Below are 19,557 nucleotides of genomic sequence, written 5' to 3' on the forward strand. Positions count from 1 at the left end.
ACTTGTCTCGTCCTCTGAACAATTCCCTAAGCGGAGGACTCCCTCTTCATCAGGTTCCATCTCACCATCCTCCCCCGGTGCTTCTTTCTCGGACCCAGAGTCTGAAGCCACTTCCTGACTCACTACTTGGTTCCGTAGATCAATGATATATTTTTTCCCTTCACTTTTGATTGAGAGAGTGTTTTTCTTCCAATTGTGATCTGCTTTGGCCATGATGAGTCATCCTCTTCCCAAGAGTGCATCATATCCCTTCCTTGCTAAAGATATAACCATAAAATCCAGAAAGAATTGTTGGGTTCCAATGGTTACCTTTTGTCCCATGAGTGTGCCAATTGGTTTTATTCCATGCTGGTCTGCTCCTACTAGGTGGAATGCGGGTGGCCACAGTGTTGGTTTCCCCAAGGCCTTCCATGTCTCCTCCGGTAACACATTTACTGCTGATCCTCCATCCACAATCGTATTGGTGAGTTTGTAGCCCATGATTTCCATTTCCACTACGACTGGTGTTCTGCCCACACCTACTGTCATCAACATGGGGTCAACGGTCTCCTTTGAGTGGTTCCCTTCTTCCACTTCCTCCTTGTCGCCTGATGTCTTTTCCTCCTTTCTGGTCTCCTCCACCTGGTTTATGGCTATCCGCATTTGTGGTAGTGTCTGCAACAAGTCCACTACTCGGACCGGCACGGTGGTTTGTAGTAGCTGCTTCATTATGGTTGCTTTAGAGGCGGCTTGTATGGTGTTGGTGGGTTTGTGGGATACTGTCTTCTGCCGTTCCTCACTCATTTCCCATTCTACTTCCTTTTGTGCCTCCTTCAGTCTTTCCTTTTTTGTACCTGGGTCAGGGTACTTTAGTTTCCTTGCATGAGATCAGGTAATGGCCAGTACTTTTGGTTCCGACTGAGCTACCTCCAACATGTTCACGCCTTTCTGCCGTGGACATTCCTCATCCTCGTGGTTGTCTGGCCCACACCATTTGCAGAGTAGCCCTCCTCCTTGTCGAACACCACTCTGGCAGTCGTGTGCAAAATGCCCCCATTCGTTGCACCTTCAGCATTGTATCATTGGTCTGCCTTTTGCATCATATTGGATGCGACCGCGTGGGGTATTATTATTGCTATTGTTGTTACTCCCCCTCCGACTATTCCTGTAGCCACTTGGTGATGCGTCTGAGTTTGTGTTCTTGGAGGGTGTAGTTGGTGGTGTTGCTTGTTCTTGAGTATATAGTACCCGGGCACTCCTTGCCTTCAAGTTGTAGGGGCATTCCTTGATGGAATGTCCCAACACTTGGCAGATATCACAGAAAACTTTCTTTGGGCAATTGGTTTTTGTGTGCCCCTCCAGTTTGAACTCTGTGTAGCAGAGTTCCCTGCCCTCCCTACTTTCTTCCTTCTGAGTCCGCATTTCCCACATTATCCGCCTCATATCCTTCCAGAGTGCTTGTATCATCCGGGACTCCTCGGTTTTTTCATCACTACTATCTTCATCACTTGTGCGCTTCTTACCCTTCGATGTCTTGTTCTCGCTTTCAATGTCCATGGCTCTATTGTACACATCCATGAAAGTAGATGGAGGTACTACCTTCATCTTTTTCCGCAAGGATGGGTTCAGTCCCTCAATGAACCATCGCTTCTTCAAACCATCGGTTGGGGTATTGTCCATTTTTCCAATCAATTCTTTCAGCCTGCAATAGTAGGACCTTACCGTCTCACTCTTGCCCTGTTTGGTGTTGTATATTTCTGCTACGATCTCGTCATTGTCCCGAAGTAACCGAAACTCCTCCTTGAACGCCTTAGCAAGATTTTTCCAAGTATCGTTTGAAGTGGTGGGCAGGTCCGTGTACCAGTCAATGGCAATTCCACAGAGGGTGGCTGGAAATGCTTTCAGCCAGTTGTCCTCATCATTCTCGCCATTGGCCTGCCAGATGGTGACACAAGTTTTACAGTGACGGGTGGGATCCTTTGATCGTATTCCATTGAATCTGGGAAGTTTCTGCTTTTTAGGGCTATGTGCCATCTTTCTCGTACTCCCCGAGTTACTCTGGGGATTGTTGAATGACTCGGTTGGTGCAGTTGTTTGCTCCAAATTATCACTACTCTCTATTGCCTGTGGGCTGTTGTGACTCGTGTTCCACTCTTGTGTATGTTGCTCAGAACCTTCTGCCAGGCTCCCTCCTTCAACCATCCGATAGAGTTTCAGGCGCCTCTCCAGTTGCTCCTGGATGCGTAGGGATCTCCTCAATGTCTTCTTGGCTCCCTTCTTGCTCCTCCTAGAATTGTCGTCTTCGATCTTTGTTGAGTGTATTTGGTATTAATTATTGGAACTACGGGGGTTGCGCCGCTGTGTTGAGTCCCTCTGCTCTTCTTCCCTTCGATTCCTTTCTTTGTACTGTTGGAGCACTTGCTGCCTACTTTGCTCCCTTTGTACGTTTTCTCGTTCCTCGTCACGTTCCACGAGTACACGTGCCAACAACCGTGGAAGACTACCCAGGAGATCATGTACTGCCTGGTTCACGTTGAGTTCCGCCCGTACCGTACCAGCCGAGACAACGCTCAGTTCCGCTTCTCGTTGTACGTACTGGTCCACGTAAACGTCCCACGCGTGAATCAGGTCTTGTGTCAACTGATCCTCCTTGTTTACTTCGGTGTTATCCTCTACGTCACTGTCTGTTACTAGGATGCTTTGGTCGAATGGACGACCCATTATGCTTCCATCCCACCAGCCTTCCCTCCTGAGACCTCCGGATTCGACTTAGGTAGCGGCACCAAAATGTTAGTAGCCTATGTGGATTGAATTGTAGTATTCAGAACACTAAGATCCGAATTACAATACCAGAGCATAATAGAACATAGTCATGGAACCAACAACACACAATACAGTATGCCAAGATATATTAAATGTAACATAGATGTATATCATATTAATCTCCACTGGAATGTCCCTCCAAATGTGCTACAAGCTTACATATAAAGAGTTTGCGGTTGGTTAGGCCATCAACCGCCAGACAACCAACTACCCCGTAGTTATAACTTAATACTATTGTTTTATTTTAATACATTTCCAAAAAGCCTTATTTACTAATTAACCGGCTTACACCTCCTATGGAGTGTACAAACATGGGTCCACATAAATCAGAGTGGACTAATTCTAATACAACTTTAGTTCTACTCAGACTATTAGGAAAAGTACCCTTAGGATTTTTCCCGAAGGCACACCCTTTACATGACCCATTATGAGTTTGATTTAGTTTAGGTAGTCCAGTTACAAATTTATCCATAGAAGTTAGGGCACGAAAGTGAATATGGCCTAATCTTCGATGCCAGATCTCATTTGAGTCGGAAGTCTCATGAATAAGGGCTTGATTTGACTCAGTGCAAAGTTTGTATAGGTGTCCTTGTCTTATGCCTATAGTTTGGGCCTTCTTTATGGTTGAGTTCTTCGGCCATGCTGGGACTTTACCCTCCATAAATGTAACCCTGTATCCATTATCTTCAAGAGCTGATATAGATATTAAATTTGTCTTAATACTTGGCACATATAGTACTCCAGTGAGTTGAATAGAGATCCCGAATTTCAACTTGATGGTGCAGGTTCCAACTCCTTTTACTGGATGTGCAAAATCATCCCCAATTGTAACCTCTTCATCAGATTCTTCTACCATAGTTTCTAAGTGATCTCGATATCCTGTAATGTGCCTTGATGATCCACTGTCAATTACCCATGTGTTGAGTTTGTTTGAAACTTGACTGGACAATGCTGAGTAGAAAGCAAATTTCTCAGAATCATGTTCTATATTTGTCTTTCCAACTTTAGCAAATGAGGCTTGTTGTTTTGTTCTGTCAGGGCACTTGACTGCATAGTGTCCATATTGATCACACCTAAAACATTGAATTTGAGACAGGTCTTTTCTCTGCTTGGATGAACCTTTTCCATGAGAATTTCTCTTCCTTTTGAAGTTCTTCTTCTTACCTTTCTTATGAGAATTTGTGTTAAGAACATGAATATCCTTATCTATAGGTTTCTGCTTTCCTTTTGTTATTTGCCTTGACTCTTCTTGTAGACAGTCAGATCTTAATCGATCAAATTTAGGAAGCTTGGATCTTGCGCTTATCCCTTGAACAAATGACTCCCATGAATTTGGTAGACCGCCTAAGGTTATTAGTGTGAACTCCTTGCTATCAATTTCATATCCAACTGTTGATAGTTGATCCCTTAGTTCAGTAATTCTCATGAAGTATGCATTGATAGATTCTCCCTTGTTCATACTTATATTATTCATTTGTCTCTTTAGAGCAAGGGTTCTGCCTGTATTATTTACTTCAAATGCACTCTCAAGAGATCTGAACATAAGGTATGCAGTTTCATGTTTTGCCAATATAGGTACAATGTGATCCCTGACTGCATCCACTATGAGTTTCATGGCTCTCTCATTGCTCTCGATCCATTGAGTTTTCTCAGGGTCATCTTTAGGTTAAGCTTTATTTTCTTTTACAAAGGAGTCTAATTTATTCACCTTTAGTAGCATCATGATTCTGAGCTTCCAAGATGTAAAGTTGTTTGCTCCTTCGAGTCGATCTTCAAATCTAATCATATTTGACATTGTGAAGAATGAAATGTGACTACAATATCAATAGATGATAGTCTGATATCTCAAATTTAATTTGGATCTTCTATACCAATGCTCTGCTACCATGTTAAAATATATTAAATTTATTTCAGACTAATGCAATTCTTACAATATGCAGATTATAATGTACCGATTTCTTCTTTTGATTTCAGGGTATATATTCAGAATTTAATCCTTAACAAATATGAATGTTAATAATGATAATGTATTGATGAGATGCTGATGTACTTCTTTTCTTCAAGTCTGAGATTGCCGATCAAAGGGAGAGAGAGCATTTTCGTTTCTATATGTTTCTCTTTATGATATCAGCATGTATAAATATATATGTGGAGAGACATGTCATGAGGGGACATGTATCCACAATGTGGAGCCATGTCCGCTCATGACATGACCCTCTCTCAAACAATACACCACTTGCCAAAGGGTGCTTTCAAGAGGCCCAATCCTCAATCGATTTAGTTAACATAAAAACCAAAAACAATATTGTGAAAGCCACCGATCTGCTGTGCATTACATTTGATCATTACTTGATTCAGGTATGTTTGATATAATAAATACGATCATTTCTTGATCTGTTATATATAAAGCAATGTTGCCATCAATGATCATTGCTCGAAACATGGCAAGAGAAGATGAAATAGAATCTGATTACACAGATTAATATATTTCTATCTGTATAGTATTTCGATCACATACAAGGATGATGGTTTTACAAAGCATTTGAAATATTTATTCTTATAGGCACAAGAAATGTGTATGTGTGCATGTATGTCAGTTCACATAGTGAACTGACATACATACATAGATACTTATATATATATAATCAATATAAACGATCATCCTTATATCTGACCGAAGCTACTATGCATCAATAGTATTAATTTAATAAAGTGACTAATTAAATATTATATCATAAAGTTACTATTAGAAGCTTCTGGATGTTGGGGTGAAAAAGTATTAAAGGAGATCAAGTTGAGCTTCAAGGCAGCCAGGAGTTGATAATTGAATTGATTGGGTTTTGTAGAACTAGAAGGTTTTTGCAGAATAGTGTCTTTGGAACGAAAACTCCCATAGATAGCATAACTGAGGGAGTGAAAGACCTTCCGAGGGGTTGCCGCCGAGAGTGGGAGACAAATCAGTCTTCCATAGTGTGCTTATTGAGTTTGCTACATTTCCATGGTGGATGGATTCATGATATTTTCAGATTTTCAGATTGAGTGCCCATTGTGCATCGATTTTGATTGGAGGAATAAGGCGATCCTATAGAAGAACATTTTGAAGTGAACTTGTGAGTTTGCTGTTGGAAATTACAGGTCTGTGACAAGTTTGTGTTCTTCCCTCCTAACCCACGATTTGGATCAGATTTCAACAATAAGGCATCAAATCTTCCTACTAAGGCCAGCGATAATTTTGGAGGAGTTAGGCGATTCTTTTTGAGACATTCTGAGGGTGCATTGTGGAAGAATCAGTGCTATATCAGTCTGAGACAAAATTGTAGCAGTCAGCCTTCACCCTCGATTTTGCTCATAACTCACATATTTGGCATCAAATCTCATCAATGAAGATAGCGCTATACTTGTGAAGGGAAGGCGAATATTTTTTGAGAAGAGATTGAGGACTAGTAGGTGATCCTTCATTCATGATCAGACCTGCATGAACAGCAGGGGCGATTTTGGAAATTCTTCATTTTGATGATGGAGTTGGCTCAACAAATTGGATATTGATTGCTTCTTCATCCTTACATCAAGGCGTCTCAACCAGGTTCATTTTGGTGTTGATTTCAATGAATTTTTGATGATATTTATGTATGAAGTCATGGCTGTCTCTGAACTCAAAAAATTCCGAGTCATAAATAGGTTGAGTTTGGGTCATTGTATTGTTTGTCTTTGTAAGGACTTATTGGAACATCTTTTTGAATGAAAGAAAAGCAATAAAGTTGCATTCATAATTCATTTTTGTCTGAGGACTCATGGCAACTGTTTGTCAAAATGACAGCAAGCTATTGGTGTATGTAAGTGTGTCTTAAGTAGCATAGAACTTTATAATTTAGTAGCAAATGCATCTTTGGTAATTGTCCACTTTATTTGGAGTCATTTATGGTTGATCATTCATGAGAAGTATGTGTTTGATGACCTCCATACCAAACTGAAAATTTCTGAGAGACTCTGTCAGCATAACACGCAAACACCAAACAGCATAACACTCAGATTATCAGTAAAATTCCTTGTATTTCAGTCAAAACACTACAAGGTATATTTCACGATATGAAAATACAAAAGAATCAAGTACATTGCTGCCCCTGATCTGCATCTCCCAACGCTGCATCAAAATCTGAGTCCTCGTCATTGGCACTCTATGATGGTCCACCTCATCCAACGGAATCCCAACCAATCCCTTTGGTGTCTCCTCATCATCAACTTGGGCCATGTCTTCAAGATCAATATCCCACTGTAAAACTGGAGTTTGTCGATATTTTGGAGTTTGACGATCTTGAGGTTGAAGAGCATTATGCATGGCCACTAGCTTCTCTACTTGTCTAGAGGTAAGTCTATTCCTCTTGTAGTGGAGAAAGCCATATGTGGATCAATACGACATCAAGCTACTCGGGACACTAATGGCGCAATAGGTGACAACTAGCACACAATGTTTTTTCTTGGATTTTGTAGTCATCCCACTAGAGAAGAAGGCGTACAGTGCCCTCCTCAGAAGGGGCTAGTTGATCATTGTGAAGGTGAACCATAACTGGAAGAACACACTCTCCATTGAGAGCGATGGAAGGAAGTATGCCACGGATTTGATGAACGAGATAGCAAGTGAAGAGTTGGCATCCTCCAATCACAAGTCGAATGATTCTAATGACTATGAATGGAGTATGGTGGATGGAAAAACATGGAATCCAACTACGAAGGGGTACTAGAATTAGAAGACTACTTAGAGGATGAGATAGGTTCCTTGAATGGGTTGTTCCACTGATAGATGGAGGACTATGAAGTTTTCCACCCCGAGTACAACATGCTACAAATCGAAGGGATTGAAGAAGCTGGTACGAAGAATGCCACCTTCCCTCCGAAAAACAAGGAATGCATGGAGGGAGTGGCGACGGTAGACTATACGCTTGCCCATGTGTTTGAGAGGGACAAAATGATAAAGTATGAGGAACCAAACGTAAAGAAGGTCAACCTGAGGGATGAAGACAACCCAAAGGTGATATTGGTTGGGGATGACTGGAACTTTGTACTCAAGGCAGCAACATTCAAAGTGTGATGTCCCATCCAGATGCTAGAACTCTAGAACCAAACAACTGAAGGAAAGCTCTTTGTATTATCTTTATAGATAATAGAAGGCACAAATGAACTCTTACAAAGACGTGTGAAGAAGGAAACGATTAAGATAATCTCATTAAAGATGACTTTATGATTAATAAAGATTATAGATATGGAGACACATAAATTTGGATAACCATATATGCTTATAGCTGACCCACAAGAAAGCATTCAAGTCTATGGTTAAAATCAGCAATGAAGATATTGACTAGCTGGTTGGAGGAAAACTGACCATAGAGTGATAATGAGGAAAGTTGACGTAGCTAGGAATTAGTGAATGAGTAGTATGTCAACGACTTGGATAATACGGGAAGCAATCTATATTACATCGGATACATCAAGCCTTTGATAATATGAATAGAAAGAATGCAAGATGTTGGGCAATCTAGGTTAGACATTTGCCAATAGGGAAGCTACAATAAAAGGTTGTAAGAACGATTGACTTGAAGATGAGTCATAACCCCCAAATCACCTTAGACATACGATGGAGAAGATTGATAGATAAGCATTGATTGGTATAGTACCATGAGGAAGAGTTAATAATCAATCCTAGATGGTTGGGTGATGAGTACGTAAAGTGATATGCAAAAAGGAGAGTAAGGATGTGGATAGCAAATAAGAGCCATGAAGTGGAGTAAGAAGGTTGTGGAGAACAACCTCTCAGAGGCTTCGTGTAGAAATGGCTACAATAGGCTTTCCCACCCTACCAAGAATGGAATGAGAATGGCATAAAGGCTGACTTGAACTGCCAAGCAGAGCAAGTAAGTCTCTTAGGCTTGGTGTAGAAATGGTTCAAAGGAAGTCCCCATTCCTTCCTAGTATAAACAAAGACTAATATAAAGTCAAGTAGTGTAAGGGAATTAGGGCTCAAGGCAGCTAGTCCCTTCAAGCTGCACTGTATAGAGAAACTAAGTAGTAATCTTTCTAACATTTATCATTACTTTGATTTATATGATTGCATGTTTGGTACTACTAATCTATGTGTAGGTTCATCCAAGAGCAAGAAATAGGGTTGAGAGAATCTCAAATTGCTTGAGGATAGGCAAATTCAAGAGGGGGAGACTGTGATGTCCCCATCCAGATGCTAGAACTCTAGAGCCAACAACTATAGGAAAGCTCCTTGTATTATCTTTATAGATAATAGAAGGCACAAATGAACTCCTACAAAGATGTGTGAAGAAGGAAACAATTAAGATAATCTCATTAAAGATGACTTTATGATTAATAAAGATTATGGACATGGAGACACATATAATTATGGACAACAATATATGCTTATAGCCAATCCACGAGAAAGCATTCAAGTCTATGGTTAAAATCAGCAATGAAGATATTGACTAGTTGGTTGGAGGAAAACTGATCATACAATGATAATGAGGAAAGGTGACGTAGCTATGAATTAGCGAATTTGTAGTTTGTCAATGACTTGGATAATGCGGGAGGCTATCTATATTACATCGGATACATCAAGCCTTTGATAATATGAATAGAAAGAATGCAAGACGATAGGCAATCCCGGTTAGACATTTGGCAATGGGAAGCTACAATAAAAGGTTGTAAGAATGATTGACCTGAAGATGAGTCATAACCCCCAATTGACTTAGACATACGATGGAGAAGATTGATATATAAGCATCGATTGATACAGTACCATGAGGAAAAGTTAATAATCAGTCTTAGATGGTCGGGTGATGAGTACGTAAAGTAATATGCAGAAAGGAGTGATTACTCAGAGCAACGACTAGTCAAAAGCTATGGTGTGTGTCCAAGAATGCGAATTAACAAGACCTAGTGTAATGGTATTGGTGTCCACTAAAACCGTATATTCACCGCCTCTGAAAATAAAGGTGACAAAGGTATTGTTTAGACCCGAATAAAAGATAACAATAATCACAATTTGGATTAACTAATGGCCCTTATGTAAGTGCGGTAATAAGAGTGACATCGATTAAGGAATCTATAATCATTCATTAATACTGATCACTAGTAGTAACTTATAGTCATGCAAGGAACGTGATTGGATATTCATGAAGAGCCATGATTAAGGAAGACTATCCCAAACCAAAAGATGCAACCGATCGATATTACAAGGTATTTATTAAGGATCAAATCCATCCTCTTAGGGGGGATTTCAGGAAAAGAAAAAATATTAAAAGGGACACATGGACATTAGGGTATAAGCTAGAGCAGTGCTTCAAGATATTGACCTTCTGGACACAAAGTATTAAAACAAAAACAGCGATCAAGAATCCATAAATTTATAATAGCTACCTAAGAACTATTGTATCAGGATTTCACATGATGCAATTTTGTACTCAATTTGTATTTAAATGAGTCAAATTCAATAGAAAACACTTTTCTTTTCATTTATGGACTCATTGGATACATTTTCTCTTTGAATTTTGCAAAAAAGTTGTGTTTTTGAAGATATTTTAGCAATATTTTAAGTTGTCAAGTTTTGCCGAGTTGAGTTTTTTGGGTTTGGTTAGTTTTTGTCAAGTCCAAGTTTTCCCTCTATGGGTACAATTATTCACTATATGCAAAAGAAAAAAATGAGCATATTACATTGTGCCATTAATCACGAGAGCAATCAGAAAATTTGAGTACTCGTGGAGTTCATATAGTTTTAAGGTCAAGGAATTTGCTTCAAATCTATGAATAAGTATGAAAATTATTAGATGCTTTTGTATTCTATGTAAATTTCAATTTATATGTATGGTACAATGTTTGGTAAAATATAACGATACATTTATGAAAACTTTTAGTACTTTGATTTATTTCAAAAAATTGAGAGTTGCTTTTATAAGAGAAGGGATGAGCTCATGTGAATGCATTTCTGACAGGTTGTGGAAACTTATTAGTTCCATTTTTATCATAAATTTTTATAATCCATTTATTCGAAAATAAATGACCGAATGTGAATGCATCTGTGGGAAAGTTAGTTGCAATTACATTGATTACAATATATTTGATAGGCTTATTTTAAGAAAACTCTTGTTTTAGTGAAATCTAGACTGGTAGAAAGTCAAATTATCCTTGCTTTTGTCAGATTGTTTTGTTCTGATACAAATCCCTTGATGCATTGCAGGCAGTCCCTTGGAAAGCATTCCTAAAGAGTCGAGTTGTATGGGCAATGGTTTATGTTCATTTCTGTGGCAATTGGGGTCACTATACATTCTTGTCTTGGTTGCCTACTTACTTCAGGTCTGTAATCTGTATTAGATATAATATAATGTCAGAATATACATTGTAGTAGGCATCTCATCGTTATGTTAATGATGCACTAACATCACATTAGTTATGTTAAAAGATAACTTACACAATGTGTGTCATGAACAACAGATTAACTTCCCTATACAATAAAAAATACAATGCACACATTCAGACAATTCTCTTAAACTCCGTGCATTCATTTTTTTAATATTTAGTATTTGTGTAGGAGCAAAGATGCTGTGTGTAGAGGAGTGAAGAATGTTAGGCTATTTAGGTTAGGTGTGTTTACTTCTTTTAAATTTTTAATCCTTCTAATATTTCAATATGTTGTAAAATTTTTTACCCTCTTTAAGTATGGTGTCATCCTTGTAGAGGTCTGGGATTCCTTGTATGAGATAGTTCCACTTGAAGCTTTACTAAGACATAGAGTTTACTTTGTAAGAGCATGATGATAGGAGTTCAAAGCATCTATGAAAAATGGAGTTACATGGAAGTTGGAGATTCTTGGAGATTGAAAGGTCACAATTTGAAGATCCATCTTGAGATGCTTTAGTGCTTGGATTTGTTGCGCATTCTCTATCTATTGAGGGCTCATATTTTCGAGCATGTGGGAAGATTTTGTGTAGATAGATGCTGTTGGAACTCCTTTAATTTTGGACATAAAACTTGAAGGTGTAAAAATTCTCTCATTGTATTTGTAATCTCTGGTTTGAGTTAATATGTTGAGTGGCACTGGATTTCTTGCTGGAATTTTTTCAGAAGGGTTTTCCCAAGATAAATTTCTGAGATCATGCATCTTTGTCATTTCTCAATTTTTTCTATCCATTGTCTATTCTTTATCAGATTTATTGTCATTTGAAAATTCGACTTTCCATTGTTAATGAATTTATTCCAGTCATAGGATTTCTGCATTAGATTCTTGGTTTTGAATATTGAATACCAAAGAATTCCTGAATCCATACATTGGTATTTTATCTTTGTGAAAGAGGGACACTCTTTGGGTAGTAATTTTTATTTTTAGTTGGAATTGTTTAGAAAAATCTGCAAGTTTAGATTAATAGCATGTATGTTTGGGAGGATGAGATGAAAAAGTTGAATGGGTAATATTTTGAGCTTTGGAAATATAAAATGGAAGATCTGGTTCTTGACAAAGACATCTAGGTTGTAGTTTTTGGAAAGAAGCCCCTTTAGTATGCTTGAAGATGATTGGATGAAAGTTGATAGAAAGGCAAGAAGCTTGATTCGGCTATGTTTTTTTAAATTCTTTGCTAGTTAATGTATTAAACGAAGACATCACAAATTAACTTTGGACAAAGTTAGGGATTTCGTATTAGACTAAGTCTCTTGTTAACAAACTTCTTCTTTGAAAGAAGTTGGACTCCTTGAGGATGGGAGATGGTAATTCTGTTATTGAACATTTGAGTGCAATAATCTCTTGAATTTATTTATCATTTGAACATTTGAATCAACAAACTTTGTGAAAACAATGTGACCCCTGTGTGGAATCACTCCAAACAGCTAGGGATCATCTTTCAGATCTGAAACCAGCAACCAAAAGAGGGTTTTTGTCGTCCATCAATCTTGGAAGAACTTTGCAAGTTCAATCCAGCAGCATCTTGTTATGTGTACTCTTTTGGATATGCAAAATGAGATCTTAAACCTCCTTTTATAACTCTTTGGGAGGGAATTTGTAATTTAAAATTATATCTCCTTTTCTCTCAAAAATGATCTTTTTGGAATGATAAAAACATTCTTGTGCAAAGGCCACCTTCACTAGGCATCCCACTTTTAAAACACTTCATTACCTTTGCAACTAGCTATTACAGTAAGTTGTCCTTCTATTATTTCTCAACATTAGACATTAGTGAAATATTAATTTTTTTATTTAATAACTCACCCAAGTTGCAAAAAGCACTGAAATTGAAATGGAATTAAACTCGGATCACATTGGGATGATAATGAGGATGAAGGGTGATGAGGCTGGATTAGGACAGTATATCCTAGCAGCATTTCTCACCATGGTTTTTCCCTTTCTAGGTTTCCCACTTATTACTTGTGCATTGACTTCATTGTGTTCTTGTGTTTCTTTCAGTTTCAGTTTCAAATTTTGCTAACCCCCTCTCAGTAGAAGAATAGTGTTTTTACATAGACAACTCTAAAAAACCCCCATTTGCAGAGGCTACAACAAATAATTCTTTGGATTCTCTTTAGAATGTTTTTTCTAATTGATTTTAACTATAGATTGTCAGAAGAACAAATGGATGGAGTTTGAGAAAAATCTATGAAACACACTTCAAAATATATATACCTGTATTTATCATTGTGTGGAAAAGTCATATTGGTGGTTCGAACTTACATTGTGTAGATTACCTTTTAGACATATCTATCGTAGGAATTACATAGTTAACATAACCAGTAAATGCCTATGTATAGAGTACAATCTAAAATTATACAGTATCTAATATCCCATCTTTGTACATATACTTGCTATTTACAATATTTACCATAAAAGTTAGGTGTTCCACACTTATGCTCAATAAATGTAAATTTTCTTCTTTTTGGATTCACCAAGGGCTAAAGCCGACATACTTTTCAACACTAGGGAAAAAAGTTTCTATAACTTTTAACACAAAGAAAACCCTACAACTACATGCTTTCACTGTTCAACTAAAAGTAGAGACTAAAAATGCAAGAACACATAAAGATTCAATAAACTTAAATACAAAAGTACGAACCCTTCAATAAATTAAATTATGAGGCTGGTAAAAAGCCACAATATTCAACTTCAAGCAATCCTACAATACAAAGCTTGCAACTTGCTAAAGCAATTTGATCTCCCTTAGCACAGATAACAAACATTTCAGTAGGTTTAGGCACAATAAATTCAATTCAGGAAAAATGAAATTTTGGATAAACAACAAAACTGAATAGTAATTTCAGAAATATGCAAGCTTAAAAATTACCACTAAGAAATTATGTGCAAAATAGCACATATGTATTATTGTAGATGAATCTATTGCATTAAAATACAAAAATTTTAACCAACACATCAACTCTTGACTTCTTTATTACAAAATCCTATCCACTAAAACTAAATACTAAACTCCAACAAACTCCAGTTAAACTGCCAATCTAAATTACTACAAACTCCCAGTTAGAAGTCATATCTTTCACACGGAAAAAGATCTAACAGATGATTTCAACATAGTTGACTTCAGGCTAAAAATAGAGATCAGTAAAATAGAGAAAAAGCTAATAATAGCATGAATTAAAAAAAGAGGTAGCTATAAATATAACTAGCTAAAAATACCAAATGTCAAAATATATTCCCCACTTTGAAAATGGTAAAAACTAAAATAAATGCAACCTATTTTTATAGCAAGCTAAAAATGGGCTTTTGGATAGGTGGCCCTGAATGACTTAGATGATTCTACAAAAAACAATATTTACCATTGCAAACCCTCTAAAGACAAAAAAAAAAATTGAAAATCCAATTTGACCTTTTGAATTGCTTTGGTAAGTGCACCCTTTTGCTTTTTACACTTATCAATAAACTATAAAACAAATTTTCACTTATGATTTCCTTAGGACAATTGTTCACTTCAACACCAAGTGCATACCTAATAATAAGATTTTGAAAGTTGATATTGAAATTAGATTTTCTTTACCGAGGTGCACATCTAACACTCTCACACACACATAAAGAGAATCCAAAGAATTATTTGTTGTAGCCTTTGCAAATGGTTGTATTTAGAGTTGCCTATGTAGAACACAATTCTTCTCTGAGAGAGAAGGGGCGAGGGGGGGAGTGAATCAGTAGAAGATACAAACTTCAGATCTTTAACCAATTAAAGATTTGATGAATTGAGCAAAATTTGAAACTAAAACTGAAGGAGATGCAAGCACACAATGAAGTCAATGCACAAGAAATATGTAGAAAACCCAGAATAGGAAAAAACACGGTGAGAAGTGCTGCTAAGATCGCCGATTTTGGTCCCCGCACCCGAATTGGGTTCGGGTTTGCCTAGGGTTGACCCCAGGTATTCCAATTTCCATTTGTTGTTTTTCTTCTGCCATTCTTTACCATTCCATCTTCCAATTCAATTATGAACTATCAATTGGCATTTGGCATTGATCAATGATGAAGTATCATACTATCAGATGTATATAGTTTTATAATTTTGTATATTTCTTCTAATTTTTGTATATATATGTGTGTGTGTGTGTGTGTGTACGGACGAACCTGACCCACGAACCCAAAGGGCAAAATTTTTTTTGCCTGAACCCACAAACTGGGTTCACATGCCCGAACCCGAACCAGTAACTTAGGTTTTAGGGCACCAACCCTAAGGAATCACCAAATTCCTTGTTAAAGCACCAACTCTGACAACTTTATCACTAAACAACCTGAGCACCAACCCAGCATCCTTGAGGGTCCAACCATAAGGATGTCATAAACAAATGAATTACAGATTTCAATTCTGTAACATTACAATATTGAAAGCATATATTCAAAACTGTTCCAAAATGAACACCAAACTTTCAGGTAAATAAATTTGTTTTATCTTCCACAAAGTGATCAATCTGTAAATAACCTTTGGTATTCTGTCTGCAACCTTTAGAGAATAACTGTTCACACCAACTTAATCACAACTTCATCAAGCCAAAAATATGATATATACATCAATGCTGACTCTGTTAACAGTCTGAATCAATTAAGGAACATATACTCAAAGCAGTTTTGAAATCTATTCTCAGTTACATACCCACAGCATTACGTCCTTTGAATTCACTGTATGTCCACATACATATTCATCTTTCTATTCACAGTGAATCCACTTAAATGTTCTCTTTTCAATTCTCAGCATATTCATTCACACATTTTCCTTTTTATTCGATAACAATACTCACCAACCATTCATCGATCCATTGTTTCACTTAAATTCAACTGACTTTCAGTTGAACAGAAGGAAGGTAGTTTAAATCCTACTCAATGCGGTTATAACTGAAATATTTAACCAAAACAAATCCTTATTTGTCATGCCTGAAGGAGTATACACAACATTGTCTAGATGTTGTAATAGCAATGAAATTTATTACAGGTTGTAGTTGTATACAGGTGGCGATGATTAGTTAGAAATCAGTTATAGCTAATCAAACAGTTATCAACTAATGATTCAGTTGTAAACTGAACTATCTAATCAAATAACTTGATGATTATCGATCTGTAGAGATTACCGTTTCCATTCCATATGCTGTTTTCAATATTGATGCTAATAAAGACAAAAATACAACTTACAATGCACAACTTCTGTAACCACTCTTGTACAAATGGTGATATCATAACAGAGTTTGATTTTTGAAATTAACAGAGAACACATTCAATCATATTTACTGTCAGATACTTCTGAGATATTCTGATATATAACAGTGAATTACATAACTGAAGCAATGATGAAAATCCACTCAATGAAGGAACCGATATACATTATCCAGATTCACAGTAAGGGTATTAGAAGTTTGTCTGCAACTCAACAACAATGAATCTATTTGGAAATGTCTGTTTAAGTTTGACATCAAAGACAAATTTTCTAACAGTCTATCTCTATTAATTTGAATTATACTTAAGCAACAAAGGAATGTTTATGCAGTTGACTGCTTCTTATGTATTAGAACTTCAGCATGTTTCCTCAGTTATCTATAATGCTCTATAGGGAAGTATCCAAGTGGTTGGGGATGCTTTTCTCATTTTTTGTTTGGGATGACAGATTGGCGGCATTCCGACATTTCCTTGTGTGCACATAAATGGATGCATTTATTGTTCCGTATTCCGACTAAAAGGGGATGGCTAATGCCTTGTCTTTTATGGATATGTAGCTGTTCAGAAGGACGAAGCCAAACAATATTTTAAAAAATACTGTTGCAAAATAAATTTGTTTTTTCTTCTCTTGTGATATTAAGTTTTTTTAGAACAAACAATGAAATGATGGGAGATGCTTTCTTCAAATGAAAACATAATTGGAATTGCCTCTTCGATTTTCTCAACAATGCAGACACATGTGACCTACGTGTTGACAAGCTTCAACTGGCATTTTCTTTTAAGATTCACAATTTCTTGACTGTTCTATGGTATATTTTGTCCAGCTTATTCTCAGTTTATACTTATATTTATTATTTTTGCTCATAACAGACTTACCTTGTGCTTATTTTGTACTATCAATATAAGCTTGTTTCCTTTTCCAATTCACATAATTGTCATGGTTACAGTTAAGCTGCATCCTAGGTAACATTACCAAACTAAAAGGGCAGCTAAACTTGATTTTTGAAAAATTTACTGATGGAAACATGATGCCTTCTTTTGTCAAAAATGAACTACATATTATTCTGTCGTGTCCATATATTGCTGTTTCCTGCTCTGTCCTGTGGCTCTTGGTGAGTGTTTTCCAATTATCTGAGACTTGTCCTTGTGTGATTCCAGCTTTGCATAGCCAAACCTCTTATTTATAACTAAGTATATGAACACTCATAAAAAATTAAAGGAGCATAGTTGTGTACCAAACAAACAAAAAAACAATAAAGTCCTGACATGCATGGATGATGTCTTGTTGCCTGATTACTTGTTTGAATTTATCATTCAGGTCATATATATGACTGTTTGAACAAACTAAGTGTGCTTCTAAATAGATCATGATTTATAAATATTTAATTCATGTTCCTATGACTAAATTTTCACACTCATTCAAAAAAATGATTGTTTAACTAACCGATTCTAGAGATCCAAGGATTTTGTATAGATTTGCATTATTCATAGTTTCTGGATGATATGCATAGTTGTTATCCAAATGCTGTGAGCAATAGCCTATTCTAATCCAATTGAATTTCATGATTTTTTCTTATGCATAATCAGTTGCTCCTTTTTCCTGTTCTGTTGCATTCTTATTTTGTTATTTGTTTGTTTGCTTGTTTACATATTTTTTATACATGCATCTATTTACACAGACCAAAATTTATCCAGAAGCTGATGAATCTATCTAATTGTCACAGAATCAATAGTCTCAGCATTCATGCATGATGGCTTCTTTGCCTATAAGTACTTTGCTTATATCAATCTATCAGCATATCTATCCAACTCATTGACTGAGGTAATTATCTAAGTAAATGAACAATCATATTGTGGCAATTCTGTTCAATGGGTTTGCACATTTATTACTAGAAGCAAGATAGTACCTGATGTTTAACTTAGAATAAACATCAAGGAAGAACATCTAGGGTTGTCATGATTTTCTTCAGAAATGGTTCAGGTTCTCATTTCTAGAATTATCTGGGTTATTTGAGAGATTGTCTGCAAAGTAGATATGGGTGCAAAGTGAAATTTTCAGATAGCACAAGGAAACATGCAATTATAGATGCATGTTTGTAGGGGATAAAATCATAGTCATGACCTAAGGTAATATGATAACAACTCTCTCTATCATTGGTTTCTGATCTGTTCTTTATGAGCTCCGCAGTTCTTTGAAGGGTCCTTTCATCATAGGTCTATTTGTATTTAGTTCTTATGGCTAAAGATTTAACCATGTTAGGTTTACCCCTTATGTTTATATTTCTCTAGTAGTCGCTGTCTGGTTTGTTTCCATAATCTAGGGGTCCTTTTACCCTAGTACCCCGCTAATGTATCTGAATGTGCTTTTGTATCCCATCGACTTACTTTGGTCATTTATGGACACAATTTCTTTCTATCATTTGTGGATGGTTGTGTAGTTCTAGATAATGAATGGTAAGAACTTAATCATTCAAATCTCCCATAGAAGATTGCTTAGGAGGATCACAATTTCCATTTACAAATTCAACCATAGTTAGTGACTTTTGATGATTGTCATCACTCTGAAGTGTGTGTCATCAATTAATTATAAGCACTGAGGGTCCATGATGACTTTACTTTGTGGCTTCAACCTTTGAAGAATAATGCTAAAGCCCATTACCCTATAAATGTAGCTTTTCTCTGAAATATAAGTGCCTGACAACTCTGAAAATCATTGTTCAACTCAATGTGCATCAATTGTGTAATTATGTGAATATGCAACAGACATAATAAATAAAATGAAGTAAATAATAAGTGAAATGGGCATGTAGGAGGAGTCTATGAAAATATGCAATAATTGGAGGTGGCTAGAAAATAATAATTCAAAGGTGGTACATATGCATATATATCTCAATGGTAGAAAACCCCAAACCATATATGGTAATAAGGTATATGGTTGACCTATTTTCCAGTGAGGGGTTATATACATATACAATATAGCCGTACTCAAATGCACTGTACCCAAGAGAATCTTTTTTCCATTCAGATGTACTAGAACTCTGTTCACATACTTGCCCCGTACTAGAACTGGCAACTTA

General features: G+C 36.6%; 1 protein-coding gene across 2 annotated transcripts in view; it reads left to right on the forward strand.

The window, feature by feature from the left end:
• Window positions 1–19,557, forward strand: part of LOC131040193 (probable anion transporter 6, chloroplastic) — a 284,449-nt gene that overhangs the window by 186,669 nt on the left and 78,223 nt on the right. For both annotated transcript variants that reach the window (XM_057973062.2, XM_057973061.2), the window contains one exon: window positions 11,036–11,151. In XM_057973062.2, the coding sequence (XP_057829045.2) occupies window positions 11,036–11,151 (116 nt within the window). The remainder of the gene's footprint in view (window positions 1–11,035; window positions 11,152–19,557) is intronic.

The sequence above is a fragment of the Cryptomeria japonica genome, chromosome 11 (assembly GCF_030272615.1).
Source record: "Cryptomeria japonica chromosome 11, Sugi_1.0, whole genome shotgun sequence".
Classification (NCBI taxonomy): domain Eukaryota; kingdom Viridiplantae; phylum Streptophyta; class Pinopsida; order Cupressales; family Cupressaceae; genus Cryptomeria; species Cryptomeria japonica.